Source organism: Urtica dioica, chromosome 4, assembly GCF_054948205.1.
Source record: "Urtica dioica subsp. dioica isolate 48M chromosome 4, U.dioica_male_clone48M_v1_H2, whole genome shotgun sequence".
NCBI lineage: Eukaryota > Viridiplantae > Streptophyta > Magnoliopsida > Rosales > Urticaceae > Urtica > Urtica dioica.
The window spans coordinates 10758633-10773438 of NC_142759.1; the positions used below are offsets into that span (position 1 = coordinate 10758633).

Sequence of the window (14806 nt, forward strand, 5' to 3'; positions counted from 1 at the left end):
AAATCTGAGACATTTTTTAGATCAAATATGAGAGGGGTAAATTAAGGATAATTAATGTCATTTTTACTTTTTATTCGAAAAAAACAGACACTTGTATCTTTAGATAGGATTTGGCAACGCAAAACATAGAACGACAAGCGAGGTGAGTAACATGAAAAACGACGTCCCCTTTGAAATGCAAGTAAAGTTGTAATTATTCACACACACACACACACACACACAAATAAAAAAATAAAATAAAAAAACTAGTCGGGGATGTAATACTGCCCCTCGTAAACCTCTGCAAAATCTCTGGGGAGTCTCTCTCTCTCTCTCATCGCAATTGAGCCTCAAGATGCTCTCTTTAAACTCCCCTTTCACTTGCCAATTCCCAACCAAAGATTCGAGGAAGCGGAACCAAATAAGATGCAACAACAACAAAAAAAGCTTACCTTTTCCAAACTATTCACGCTTACCTAACAAGAGCAGAGTTATAGTTTGCGCTCATTTCGGCCGTACGACGAGTCGTAGAAACTCACTGAGAAAGAAGCTGATCGAAAGCCAAGAAAACCTGGTACGTCACGTTCCTCCTGATACTCAACAACACTCGAGTCCGAATTTAGATGACACTGACATTGCTAGTGTTGAGAAAATTGGTTCTAGTTTAGAGGAACCGAACTCGAAGCCCATTGGTGGGTCGGTTTTGTTCAGTAAACTGGAGACTTGGGTTGATCAGTACAAGAGGGATACTGAGTTTTGGGGACTTGGGTCGGGACCCATTTTCACTGTTTATGAGAGTTCTGATGGGAATGTTGAAAAGATTTCTATCGACAAAGAAGAAATCTTGCGGCGGAGCCTGGCTCAGAAGGGCAATCCGGAGAATTCGGCAGAGGCTAATTCGAAGATTTTGAAGGCTGAGAGCTTGGCTAAAGAGATGGAGAGTGGGAGGAGCGTGATTCCAAGAAATAGTTCGGTGGCGAAGTTTGTTGTTCAGGGAAACGAGGCTAGCTTTTGGGATGCGATTCGAAGCATTAATGTTAGTCCTAATATAGTAAAGGAGTTTCCCAAGGTTGGGCTTATGTTGTTGTATGGCCTCGTGGCGGCATGGGCATTGAAGAAGTTGTTCGATTTCGGGGAAAAAAAGGAAGTTTCGTTGACGGGGTCGGAGAAGGAAATGATGAGGAGGAAGATAAAATCGAGAAAGGAGAGAGAGGTTTTGGAGAAAGACGGTGTGGAAGTTGTTCAAGAACCTTCGAAACCACAGGTTTTTACGGGTAAAAAGCCGAGGCTAGACAAGCAAGAGCTCATGAAGGACATCGCGAGAGCAACCAAAAAGGCCGGGAATTTGGCTTTGTCAGCTAAATCTTCTTCAGAGGTCGTCGATGTTAAGATTCAGGAGATTCAAAAAATGGCTAGAGAAGTGAGGGAAATCGAGAGAGCGAACAAAGGCTTTGTCAAGAGTGACGAATCGGAGAGTTCTGGCGAGGTCGAAAGTGAGAAAGAAGAGGCCACGAACTCTCAAGCTCTCCTTGTAAATGGAGGAGGAGAAGAACAAAGAAGTAATGTTCTCGAGAATGAAACCAGATTTTCACTTGATAATGAGTCTTTTGGAGTGAATGGGAATGTAGCTTCACCTGTGGAGATTTCAGACGTTGATCAAGCTGTTTCACATTTGACTGAAGATGATGCCACTTTTGATGATTCGCTTATTCCTGTACAACAAAGTCATATTCGAGCTAAACCACGGATCATTCGGTCAGTGAAAGAAGCTAGAGAGTATCTTTCCAACAAAAGACACGGTCAAGAAGAGCACCGGTCCGAAGCTGTTTCAGAAAGCGACTCAAATTGGCTTTCTGAAAAACAATATGATGACGATAAACAGCAAGAGAAAGTGTACGCGTCTTCCATTTCAGACGCGGCATTGGATTATGTACCTGAAACACGTGTTTCTGAAGATTCTACTCCAGAAGATGACGAGTTGGTCCCGATAACAAGCGGAAAACCCGAGTCTGATCAGGAACAAGATGATGAAAGCGACAGCGAAAGTTCAGAGACAGGGCTGGCTGTAAAAGAGAAGTGGAACGAGGAAAACGTCAGCGAGCAGATTGCAAAGACAATTAGCACCGGCTTTAGAGAAAATTACATGGCTGCGAGGGAGAAGAAGAGCTCACCGGCTGCGATATCTTCATTGGAGGAACTCAAGTCCGTTTTGGATATGAACGAGCTTGATTGGATGGAGGACGATCGCCTTGCGGAAATCGTCTTCCGAGTTCGAGAGAATGAGCTGGCGGGACGGGGCCCGTTTCATGACATGGATGTCAAAGACAAAGATGCTTTTTTCGAGGGTCTCGAAAAGAAAGTTGAGAGGGAGAGCGAGAAGCTTTCGGTTCTGCACGACTGGCTCCATTCAAACATTGAAAATCTCGATTATGGAGCAGGTGGGGTTTTTTTTTTTTTTTTTTGGGGTAACTTTTTCACCTGCAGTTGGTTATAACTTAGATTACCAAATTTCAGTAAACAGATTTTTATGCTAAAAAATATTCATGTTTTCATTTTATGATGGTAAGCAATATTGTTTAATTATTTCAGATGGTATCAGCGTATACGATCCACCGGAGAAAATAATACCCCGATGGAAGGGTGCGATCCTGGAGAAAAGTCCCGAGTTCTTGAATAACTTCGAAGAGCAAAGGAAGGCGATTTTTGCCGAAAATGCTAATATTTTAAGTAGCGAAATTAACGAAGACCAAAAAAACTTGCTTCGGAACGCCGCCGCTTCCTCATCGGTAAATAATCCAAAGAGGAAGCCGCGTCCAAGTACCGGTCAAGCAAGTACAAAGACGGTCATAGAAAGCAGCGATGGCTCTGTTAAACCTGGCAAAAAGTCAGGAAAGGAGTTTTGGCAACACACCAAAAAGTGGTCGCGTGGTTTTGTGGAGTCCTATAACGCAGAGGCAGACCCAGAAATTAAGTCGACTATGCGAGATATTGGGAAGGATCTGGATCGATGGATCACGGAGAAAGAAATTCAGGAAGCTGCTGATTTGATGGATAAACTACCCGAGCCGAGTAAGGAGTTCATAGATAAGAAACTCAGCAAGCTTAAAAGAGAAATGGAGCTTTATGGGCCACAAGCTGTTGTGAGCAAATATCGCGAATACGCTGATGATGATCAACAAGATCACCTCTGGTGGTTGGATCTTCCACATGTTCTCGTAAGCCACACCTTTTATTTTTATAGCACTTCTGTTAACATGAAAAACTGTTTTAACTTTTCTGTAGTGTTTTTGCCTTTTTGGTTATAGTTTAGTTTACTTACCTTCTTTAATAGAATAAACATATTCAAGTTTGAAATATAAGTTTTCAATCTCTTAGGTTGTTGATTTTATATAAATATATTTATACTAGATAGAAAGTGTTTATTTTCCTTTCATATCCTGAAAATGAGTATGTTTCTTTTTGTAAAAAATCTTGGTTTCAAGTCGTTAAAATGATTTGGTATATATATATATATATATATATATATATATATATATATATATTTTCAGTGCATCGAGTTGTACACAGTTGAGGGAGACGAACAGAGAATAGGGTTTTATTCTTTAGAGATGGCGACAGACCTCGAGTTGGAACCGAAACCACATCACGTGATCGCTTTCGAAGACGCGAACGATTGCAAAAACTTGTGCTACATTATTCAAGCTCAGTTGGAGATGAACGGGACCGGCCACGCTTTTGTCGTTGCTCAACCACCAAAGGTTAGCAGGGACCAGAACCGAGGGCGAGTTCGAAGGAGTGTTGTTTTCTTTCTCTGTATCTTTTGACCCTTGCTTGTTTGTTTCCTCAACAGGATGCTTTTAGAGACGCGAAACAGAATGGCTTCAACGTGACAGTGATAAGGAAAGGAGAGCTTAAGCTCGACGTGGACCAGCCGTTGGAAGAGGCCGAGGAACAGATCTGTGAGATCGGTAGCAAAATGTACCATGATGCGATTATGCGTGAACGAAATCTTGATATGAGCACGTTGACCAAAGGTGTTTTCGGTTTCAAAGGAAGACCCACCAGGGCTAAGAGGTGCACTTCTGTTTTCTATTTTTAAAGCTTTTAGCACATATATAGGGCAAAGTATTTAACTTTATAGTGAAATCTTCATACTGTTGATTTCGTAGCGTTTTAGTTTCTTAAAAGTATTTAACTTTATAGTGAAATCTGACGCCCAAACAATTAAAACCATATTTGAAAAGTGTCGTTGAAAGTTGAAACAGAATCCTTGCTCAAACCAGCCAAAATTATTTTAGTGTTTTTAGAGTTAGCTAATAATTTGATCAGTTCCTTTCTATAAGATGAACAAGTTATTTTGAAAAAGGCTAAAATTTCTACAAAATTATCAGTTGATGGGTTTGATCCGGAAATTAGTTTAAGAAATAAAATGTGCCGTTTAAAACAAAAGTCAATGTTTTGAATACTGCGGTTTTCGTCGTTCTCAGGAAGCCATCGAAGAAAATGTTGAAGAAGCGTGGTGGAAAGAAATGAAGAAGATGACGATGAAATGTGCAAAGCCTATAAATGGTAGTACAACATTCATTGGTTGTGGAAGAGAAAATCCACGGCCAAAAGTGTCCGCAGAGAGGGCTGTGAGAAAATTTTGTTAAGAGTTTCGTTAGGTTTCTCACTGTAAATCCAGATAGTAGAAATAGACCGTTCATTGGTTATTCATTCATTCTTCACTTCCATGATATGGCACCCTGTTATGCGGTCATAAAAAAAACAAAAAATTAGAAAAATAGTCAACTTAAACGTTTGATATTGCTAAATAGCCAACGTTTGGTAAATATTCGGTAAATAGCCATAAATGATGACGTGACTTAATATGGCAGTGGTTATTTACTTAATATTTACGTTTGTAAATATATAAAATTGGCTATTTACCTAATATTTACCAAACTTTGGCTATTTAGTAATTCTCAACGTTTAAATTGGCTATTTTGCTAAATTACCCTAAAAAAAAATAGGCATTCAGAGACGGGAATGAAAGCCCTTTCTAAAAATACAATATTAAAATGAACGGTCACGTGCGCTACTCTCAAATAGATGATTCATAATAGATGACGTTTACTAGATAAGACGAAAAGATCAACGTCAATCCAACTCATTTTGGTGTACAAATAAGTAAATATATTAGTACATGTTATTGTTATGACAATTTTTCTTCTATATTTAATAGATGGTGTTACAAACGTTCACCACAACTCAGTATCAAAACCAGATACCTTAAATTGCAAGCAACCACACAACGCAAAACTAAAACCAGAAAAATTGAAAACGAAAAGAAAAGAACGAAGAACACCGGATTGTTATCGAGGTTCGGCGTTAACAAGCCTACATCCCCGCACTAATCTTCAAGCGTATACAACCAGTTCGATTACAACTCTTCACCAAGAGCACCTCAGAAGAAAACTCACAATCACTCAAGAATTTGGCTTTTCCAGAGAATCTCACTCAATGCCTTTTTCTTACAATGAATTTTCGATCGTTCTGATCTCACTCTAGCTATCTTTATTTATAACAAAACACGAGTACACAAACCCGGGTAGATACATTATAACAGAAATAACCGCCTAGATCTACTAGCGTGAATCTCAGCCGTTGACGATCTCTTAATCCTGTTCGCTCGTAGAACCACGTCAGCACGCCACTTTAAACCAGCTCGCTTAATGCACCAGCTCGCTTAGCACACCAGCTCGCTAGTTCGCAGCTCGCTCAACTTAGTTCGTAGCTCGCATAACTCCTTAGCTCGCCAGCTCGAAGCTCGCTCTACTTAGCTTGCAGATCGTCTCGCGCAAGGTAACTCTGGAGCTGAACTTTCAACAATCTCCACCTTCTGCTTCAGACACCAACCTTGCTTAAACCTTAGTGCAAATCTTTTCCTTTCATTTCTGAAATCATTGTTCGATATCAACCCCTGACTCACATGGCAAGAACTCTCAGCAGTTTAAGACAATGCTTAAACTTGCCTAGAGTTACCACCTTGGTGCCAACATCAGCCGGGTTGTCATCTGTGCTCACCTTGTTCATAACAACCTCTCCATCAGATATCCTTTCCCTGATGAAATGGTATTTGATGTCTACATGCTTTGTCCTGTCATGGAACACAGGATTCTTGCACAGATGCAAGGCACTCTGACTGTCTGAATAGATGTTCACAGAGCCCTCATAAAGCTTCAATTCCCGAAGCATTCCCTTCAGCCATATCCCTTCTTTTACTGCCTCAGTAGCAGCTATATACTCAGCTTCAGCAGTAGATAAAGTCACCACGAGTTGTAACTGTGACTTCCAGCTGATGCAATTTCCACATAGCAAGAAGAAATAAGCTGTTGTAGACTTTCTTGTGTCTCTATCACCAGCATAGTCTGAGTCCACATAACCTTCAATCTCCAATTGTGTGCCTGTCTTCAAGTACCTCAGGCCAACATTGGTTGTGGTTGCAATGTATCTCAACAGCCACTTCATAGCCAGCCAATGTTCTTTGCCTGGATTGGACATGAACCTGCTCAGGGTGCTGATAGCATGGGCCAGGTCAGGTCTTGTACAGATCATGGAGTACATCACTGATCCAACAGCGCTTGGGTAGGGCACTTTGCTCATGTATTCCTTGTCTGACAAGGTACTGGGACACTGAGCACTTGACAGCAGGAAATGAGAACCAAGAGGCTGTCTGATAGGTTTTGATCCCCTCATAGAGAACTTATCTATGAGTTTTTCCAAGTAGCCTTGCTGAGACATCACAAGACTCTCATTAGCCTTGTCTCGGATGATGCTGATTCCAAGGATCTTCTTTGCTTCACCAAGATCCTTCATATCAAACTCTGTACTCAGGAGTTGTTTCAGGGCTAGGATCTGACTCATGGTCTTGCTGATGATCAGCATGTCATCCACATATAACAGCAGAAACACACAGTGATAAACATCATGACCCTTGAAATACAAGCAGGGATCATAGGAGCTACGACTGAACCCTTGCTTCAACATGAAAGTATCAAAACGCTTGTACCACTGCCTGGTCGATTGCTTGAGTCCATACAAGGATTTCTTCAGCAAACACACCTGATCCTTGTCTCTATGAACTTCAAACCCTTCTGGCTGCTCCATGTAGATAACCTCTTCCAAATCTCCATGTAAAAAAGCTGTCTTTAATCCATCTGGTGTAGCTCAAGGTCGAACTGAGCCACAACAGCAAGCATGATCCTGATGGTCTTGTACTTGACTACAGGAGAGAAGATCTCAGTGTAGTCAATGCCTTCTACCTGAGTGAACCCCTTTGCAACCAGCCTAGCCTTGTATCTCACAGGTTCACTAGGGCTGGTTCCTTCCTTGATCTTATAGAGCCATCTGCAAGAAACTGGTTTCTGATGCTTTGGTCTGTCAACAGTGATCCAAGTGTGGTTTCTATACAGGGACTCCATTTCCTCTTTCATGGCTTTGACCTTCAGCTTTGACTCGGGACCACTCACAGCTTCTTTGTAGAACAAGGGTTCCTTTAACTCAATTTCAAGTGCAGAGGTAAAGGCATAGGCAAGGAGCTCTGAGTAGACATGATATTCATATCTCTGAGTAGGCTTGGGAACTCGCTTGCTTCTGTCTCTAACAAGCTGATAGTCTTGTGGCGAGTCATGATCATCTGTTTGACCACCCAGGTCTTGGCTTCTTTGGTCTTGATCTTCAGTTGCTCTGTCCTGATGACCTTGACTGGGAGGTGTGGTTGGGGTACTTGAGTTCTCATGATGCTCCACCTGATCCACATCATCTTCACTGGGCTCCACCTGGCTAGGGACATCAATTCCTGTTTGGAGCTCAATGACAGTTTCCCTGGTTCTGGTGGTGTTGCTAGCTGTACCTGTCTCATCACTTTGTCTGAAACAAGGAAACTCAAGTTCATTAAATACCACATCCCTACTGATAATGGTCTTAAACCCTGAACCATCTCTCACCCACAACCTATAACCCTTGACATCCTGAGGGTAACCTAAGAAGTACACTTGAGGGATCTAGGTTCAAGCTTACCTATACTTTGGTGTGCATAAGCAGCACAGCCAAAAGTCTTGAGGTTACTAAGGTCAGGGGGTTTGTTGGACCAAACTTCTTCAGGGGTTTTGAACTCTAAGGGACTAGAGGGACACCTATTCACTAGATAGGCAGCAGTAACTATGGCTTCTCCCCAAAAGGCTTTAGACAGACCTGAGCTGAATAACATGCACCTAGCTTTGTCTAGGAGAGTTCTGTTCATCCTTTCAGCTACCCCATTATGTTGAGGAGTCAACCTAACAGTCCTATGTCTTTGGATTCCTAGCTCGGCACAGAAGCGCTATTGAACTCCTCACTACAAAACTCTAGACCATTATCAGTTCTAAGGGTTTTGACTTTCCTGTCGAGCTGGTTTTCTAAGAGAGTATGCCACTCCCTAAACTTAACAAAGGCTTGACTCTTATGTTTCAACAGATAAATCCAAACTTTTCTTGAAAAATCATCAATGATAGACAGAAAGTAGAAGTTACCTCCATGTGTTGATACCTTTGCTGGGCCCCATAGGTCTGAGTGGATGTAGTCAAGAGGATGATGTGACTGATGCTTGCCAGTGCTGAACTTGACCCTGTGTTGCTTTCCCAGGATGCAGTACTCACATAAATCCACTTTGCTGATCTTATCCTTGCCCAGCAGGTGTTGATCACACATGATCTGAAGACCCCTGGCACTTATATGACCAAGTCTGTTGTGCCACAGCTTGGCATTTTGATCTTCAGGGCTGGTGGCCATAGCAGCTCGGCCAGTGAGAGTTTCACCTATCATGTGATAGAGATCAGAGATCTTCTGGCCTTTGATAGCTTGAGAGCCTTTGCAGATCTTCATAGTACCATTCTTGATGCTGTTGGTGTAGCCTAAGTGATCAAGAACACCCAGAGAAATCAAGTTTCTTGATAGCTTAGGCACAAGCCTCACATCTCTGAGAATCCTTATAGCACCATCATGCATTTTGAAACTGACAGAACCCATGCCAGTGACTTGGCAAGTTTCATTGTTTCCCATTACCACCTTGCCACCCTCAAGGCTCTGGAACTCTCTCAGCCATGCCTTATTGTTGGTCATGTGGTAAGTACACCCAGAGTCAAGAATCCATCCTGATTCTTTATCACCATTGGTGACTGAAAGCACTTCTCCATCACTCATGTAACCCTCACCAAGATTAGCAGAATCAGTGGTTTCTTGAGTGGATGTGCTGGGCTTGGTGGAGTTCTGATTCTTCTTAATCCAGGAATAACATTCCTTTTTAATATGACCGATCTTGTTGCAGTGATAGCACTTCCTGTCAGCATTGGGATTTAGAGCTTTGCTGGGGTTGGCAGACTTCGATCTGGACTTGTTCTTGCCCTTCTCCTTGGTAGAAGACCTGGTTTGGCTTCTTCCTCAGGCCAGGTGATTCTCACCTTCACCTTGTTTGTCTGACTTGATCTCCAAGGCTCTGGACTTGAGTGCAGAGATGACTTCTTCCAGAGTAATAGCAGATCTACCATACTTGATAGCGAGCTTGACTTCCCTGTAGGTGTCCGGCAGAGAGTTCAGGATGATGATAGCTTGATTCTCATCACTCAGCTCTTCTTTTTCCCCGGAGTTAGCCAGCTCGATGTTCATCTTCAAGAACTCATCAAGATTCTGCTCAAGAGACTTGGTGGAGTCCATCTTGAACCCAAAGAGCCTTTCCTTCAAGTAGATTTTGTTTGAGAGAGACTTCGTCTGGAACAGCTCGTCCAGTTTCTTCCGAATCTTGAGAGGAGTGTCTTCTTTGTCTACCAGTCTAATGACCGAGTCTGAGAGATGAAAGATGATGGTACCTGTAGCCGTCTCTAGCATCTCATTCTTCTGATCTTCAGGGAAATCAGAAGGCCACGTCACCGGATCTGTAATCACTCGGAGCAATCTTTGTTGCTCGAGCAGCGCAGAGATCTTGCGCCTCCAGATGCGGAAATCACCGGTGTCGTCGAATTTGTCGATGTCAACCCTCATCGCTGCGAGTGGATTCCACAGCACAGGGTTTTCAGAGGTTCTTGATGTGTGAGTCGACGCCAAGGGATTCGTGAGATCGATTCTCGAATCAGATGGCGATAGCGGTAAGTCTTGTTCTTCCTGTTCTTGATTCGAGCCCTGCGTGTCTTCCAGTGTTGCGATTCAAGAGGATCTTCGAGTCCACGAAGATCACCACAAAACGAGTTGTCGGAGAGGAACCAAGCTCTGATACCACTGTTACAAACGTTCACCACAACTCAGTATCAAAACCAGATACCTTAAATTGCAAGCAACCACACAACGCAAAACTAAAACCAGAAAAATTGAAAACGAAAAGAAAAGAACGAAGAACACCGGATTGTTATCGAGGTTCGGCGTTAACAAGCCTACATCCCCGCGAACTCCTTCAGATCAAGGACGTTCGATTTGCACTAATCTTCAAGCGTATACAACCAGTTCGATTACAACTCTTCACAAAGAGCACCTCAGAAGAAAACTCACAATCACTCAAGAATTTGGCTTTTCCAGAGAATCTCACTCAATGCCTTTTTCTTACAATGAATTTTCGATCGTTCTGATCTCACTCTAGCTATCTCTATTTATAACAAAACACGAGTACACAAACCCGGGTAGATACATTATAACAGAAATAACCGCCTAGATCTACTAGCGTGAATCTCAGCCGTTGACGATCTCTTAATCCTGTTCGCTCGTAGAACCACGTCAGCTCGCTACTTTAAACCAGCTCGCTTAGCACACCAGCTCGCTAGTTCGCAGCTCGCTCAACTTAGTTCGTAGTTCGCATAACTCCTTAGCTCGTCAGCTCGATCTCGCTCTACTTAGCTCGCAGATCGTCTCGCGCAAGGTAACTCTGGAGCTAAACTTTCAACAGATGGAATAGTTTTCAGTTTTCACTAAGCTTACAAATTAACTCTGTGTTACGTTTACATCCTTCGATTCGAAAAGGCCTTAAAAACAAATTAACAATTCAAAAACAAACACAAAGAGTAATACATGCACTTTTTTTAAGCACGAATTCGCTTTAGCAATGAATGGTTCGTCTTTTATGAAAACTTCTCTTATATACATAACATAAATCGTGCTAAAAGAAAGTGCATGTATTATTCTTTGTGTTTGTTTTTGAATTGTTAATCTGTGTTTTAACGCCTTTTCGAATCGAAGGATGATAAATATTAAAGGTAAGGAAATATAGCAAGAAACTTCATTCTGGATTATTAAGACTCGTAGATGCCTCTTTTTTTTAGACAACTCGTAGATGCCTTTATTTCCAATAATTTATTTTCCTATATAAAGATTGTATGTCCATTAATTCGTAAATATTCCTTAAAATAAATCCATAAACTTCAATTTCATAAATAACACATTCAAACGTTAAACTCAATTCGTAATTAATTATAAAAAAAACGTTAATACAATTCAAATTCACTACTCAAATTATATGTTAAAAAAGATACTTTCAAGCTTCGAAGTTCTCACTGCCAACCAAACTAAGCTTGACCAAACCTTTTTTTTAATGCTGGTAATAATTTATCGAACAAACTGTTAAATTTTAATCAGCACCGACCTTGCAGAGCAAACATCGTTTTAACGACTTTTTAACCTTTTATTATTGTCTGTGGTGATAAAACACGGAGATTTCAAATTTGAATCCTCTTTGCAGAGATACTCACTCACGTAGGGCCTAAATATGTGACATAAAGGCGAGTCTCTACGTCACTTTTTTTTTTGTCGTTTGAAAATCACGATAGAGAGGGACATGAATATCGCAAACCAAAGTCAGTGCTTGCTTCAGAAGCTGAGGACTTAAAAGTTCAAAGATCTCTCTCTCCTCACTCACTCCCTCACTTGGATGTTCTATCACATAACACCACGCAATTCACACTTTTTCCTGCAAATATAGTCGTTGAACCTCGTAAACTAAAAACAATTAATGCATGACATGTACCACAAAATGATAGAAAAGGAGGAAATCCATATTATATGCAATAAAAACATAATGTTGATGGTTCAAATATATGTGAAACGAATGAAAAGACCTGCTATCTGGGTGGTTCAGGTCAATCTAAAGACGTCAATTGTGTTGATGAAAAAGAATACAAGGAAAACCAAACATGTACACTAAATCAAAAGCCATGCAAATTTACAAATGGCGTCTCTAAGGCGCGAGCTCGTTGAGACGGCGGTCCATGACGAGGGACACGGCCTCGAGGAATAACGGCTCGCTGGTCCCGGGGAGAACCGAGTCCTGAGCTTCCTGCACGATCTCCTCTATCACCGACTCCTTCCTCAGCGTCTCTCTGCACATCATGTTTCCGATGGCAAAAGCCGTGAGACCTCTCTCGACCCCTTTCTTCAGAAGCATGGTCGAGATCCGGAGCGTGCGAGCGCACTCCAAAGGCAATTCCCAGCCGTGAAACTTGAGGAGCTCAATGTCCGCCTCCGCATCGAGCGACCTCACGTAATCAACGATCTCGCCCGAGTAAGGCTTCCGAGCCTGAGGCCAGTAAAGCCAGTCAAACGTGCACTCTTCAAACTGCAACGGACACAAGAAAAAACAGTCATGACAAGCCGTGTAAATAAGCAAGTACCAAAACTAGTTCTGCAACAAGATATAACTATACTCACAGTCTCGGGCAAGCAATAGCCATGGTCGATCGGGATCAGAACGGGGTTCCCATCTTCGCCTTTTCCCCGCAGGATATTCCCGGCGTGCCTGTCGGCGTTGGCCAGCCTTATGTCCAGCACCGAGACCTTGTGGACCTCCTTGACCGGGAAAGCCCCGGGTCCCATATCCTCGCAGCTCCCGTTGTTCTCCACGAATTTCTGGAGAGACCCGAGCTTGGGGGCGGGTTCGCCGGAGTGGTTGAACACTTTGTCGAAGCACTTCACCAGGAAAGTCGGCGGGACTCCGGCGAAGCCCTCGTCGTCCCCGACTTTCGGGTAGTCGAGCAGATATGCCGCGACCTCCCTCAGAGCTCCTTCCCCGACCCTCGTCCCTTTCTTCAGCCCTTCTCCGTCCGCCGAGACCGGAAGTCCCCTCGGATTGTTCGCCGCCATCGGCTCCTCGTCCATCGGCTTGAACACCGACACGTACTTCTGCCCCGTCGGGTCGGCCATGAAGTACGCCCCGCCCGTCCCTTCCATCGACCGAACCGGCTTGTTCCCACTGCTCAACCCGCCCAGAGTAGCGCTCATCATCTCCTTCACGGCCAGGGAAAGCTTGATCTTCGGGTTGACAATCACCGGCTCTAGAGGCTCCGAAGGCTTCATCGGCGGCGGTGGCGCCGCGGCCACAACTGACAGCTCGAAGCTCTTCTCGACGGGCTTGGCTCGGAGTTTGGCCGTTTTCCTGACCAGCAAGTGGACCACGGCGTCGTCGTTCCGGCAGATGTCGTCGATGAGCCTCTGGTCCTCGAGGGACTCGCCGTTGCAGACCACTTCTTGCTCCTCGAGGTTGACGAACTCTTTCCCTCTCGTCGCGATCTTCTGCTTCACGTACTTGACGTCCCTGCCGCGCTCGACGTTGAAGGTGAATTCCTTGCCGCAGACTGTGCGGACCTTGATCAGCTGGAGATCCGAGAGGCGGAGGACCAAGTGGAGGATGTTTCCGTCGGCGACTCCGTAGTCGCGAAGCAGAGAGTTGCTCCGGGAGAGCTCTCGGCCGCCGGAGACCAGCTTCTGGTTCCTCACCACGAACCCTTTGTAGCTCTGGATCCTCAGCTTCACGGACTCGATCGAGTCCGACTCCAAAACGCTCATCGGGATCATCGAATTCCCCACTGAGAGGTAAACCAGAATCGACTCGCCCAAGCACAGGCCAGACATGTTCGGGAAACCCAGAGCCTCGTTGTAAATCGGAACCAGAGCAATACCAGCAGACGACATTTTTGCAGAGAATCAACACGGAAATATGTCTTGCTTTTCTTTTTCTTTTTTTTACCACAGATTTTCGCAGCTCTAAATCCCTTTACAAAAAGGAAAGAAAAACAATTTCCCCCTACAAACCACCCATTTTGGAAACGCGCATTGACCACCTGATCGAGTACCAGATGATCAACCTAACACCCCCAAAATCCCCCGAAACCCTAAATCGAATTTACACACTTACACGCATTCAATAATTTTTTTTTTTTGAGCTATAAATATTCGTTACGGATAAAATAAAAGGTAAAAAAAAAAAGGAAATCAACAAGACTCTCAGAGTACACTCGCAATCTGAGCACAATCCACCAAGAAACCAACGAGAAATCGACCTAATTCTTCTTTTTGTCCGAAAACGAACAAAATACAGAGTTGTCCACAAGACTCTTACCAACGAGGAACAAAGGAGGCAAATGAAATTGACTGAGATTTGAAGCAACGAATTCCAAATCTTTGTTCAGACTCGGAGAAAGGTTCAATTTCAGTGGTTTTGATTTTTTTTCTGGGCTGGGAAAATGTGAGAGAGAATGGAAAGAGCAGAGAAAAAAAACGATTGTGGAAAAAATGACGCGTGTATATAAAGAACGAGCAGCCCTGGACATCTTAACGCGTTTGGACTTTGGACTTTCTTGTCGACCAAACCAACTTTATTACCCCATTCTATATTGGTCTTTAATACGGATACCCTCATTCTTTTCTACATTGACAACCTAGAACCCCCAGCTTTAGTTTTTTTCTTTTTAGGCACCTATTTAAGAAAAATGTATTTTTGTTTGTCAATAACACGCTAGTTTATCTCTTAATATTTTATTTTAATAGATTATCTCTC

General features: G+C 43.1%; 2 protein-coding genes across 2 annotated transcripts; one reads left to right on the forward strand and one right to left on the reverse strand.

Moving 5' to 3' along the window:
- Window positions 1–212: 212 nt before the first annotated feature.
- Window positions 213–4672, forward strand: LOC149400337 (uncharacterized). The gene is made up of 5 exons (XM_089612330.1): window positions 213–2417; window positions 2569–3194; window positions 3528–3737; window positions 3830–4053; window positions 4467–4672. The coding sequence occupies exons 1-5, from the start codon at window positions 335–337 to the stop codon at window positions 4510–4512; spliced, it is 3189 nt and encodes a 1062-aa protein (XP_089468456.1). The 5' UTR covers window positions 213–334; the 3' UTR covers window positions 4513–4672.
- Window positions 4673–12008: 7336 nt separating this feature from the next.
- On the reverse strand, window positions 12009–14576 carry LOC149400338 (phosphoinositide 4-kinase gamma 4). The gene is made up of 2 exons (XM_089611736.1): window positions 12682–14576; window positions 12009–12589 (listed from the first exon to the last, which is right to left on the reverse strand). The coding sequence occupies exons 1-2, from the start codon at window positions 13939–13941 to the stop codon at window positions 12212–12214; spliced, it is 1638 nt and encodes a 545-aa protein (XP_089467862.1). The 5' UTR covers window positions 13942–14576; the 3' UTR covers window positions 12009–12211.
- Window positions 14577–14806: the final 230 nt, after the last annotated feature.

Bases quoted from the DNA above. Each gene is read 5' to 3' on its own strand.
- LOC149400337 (XM_089612330.1), top strand. From the start codon at position 335: ATGCTCTCTTTAAACTCCCCTTTCACTTGCCAATTCCCAACCAAAGAT. The intron at 2,418-2,568 runs GTGGGGTTTTTT...TAATTATTTCAG, and splicing joins AAATCTCGATTATGGAGCAG to ATGGTATCAGCGTATACGAT. The intron at 4,054-4,466 runs GTGCACTTCTGT...CGTCGTTCTCAG, and splicing joins AGACCCACCAGGGCTAAGAG to GAAGCCATCGAAGAAAATGT.
- LOC149400338 (XM_089611736.1), bottom strand. From the start codon at position 13,941: ATGTCGTCTGCTGGTATTGCTCTGGTTCCGATTTACAACGAGGCTCTG. The intron at 12,590-12,681 runs GTGAGTATAGTT...TGTCCGTTGCAG, and splicing joins GCTATTGCTTGCCCGAGACT to TTTGAAGAGTGCACGTTTGA.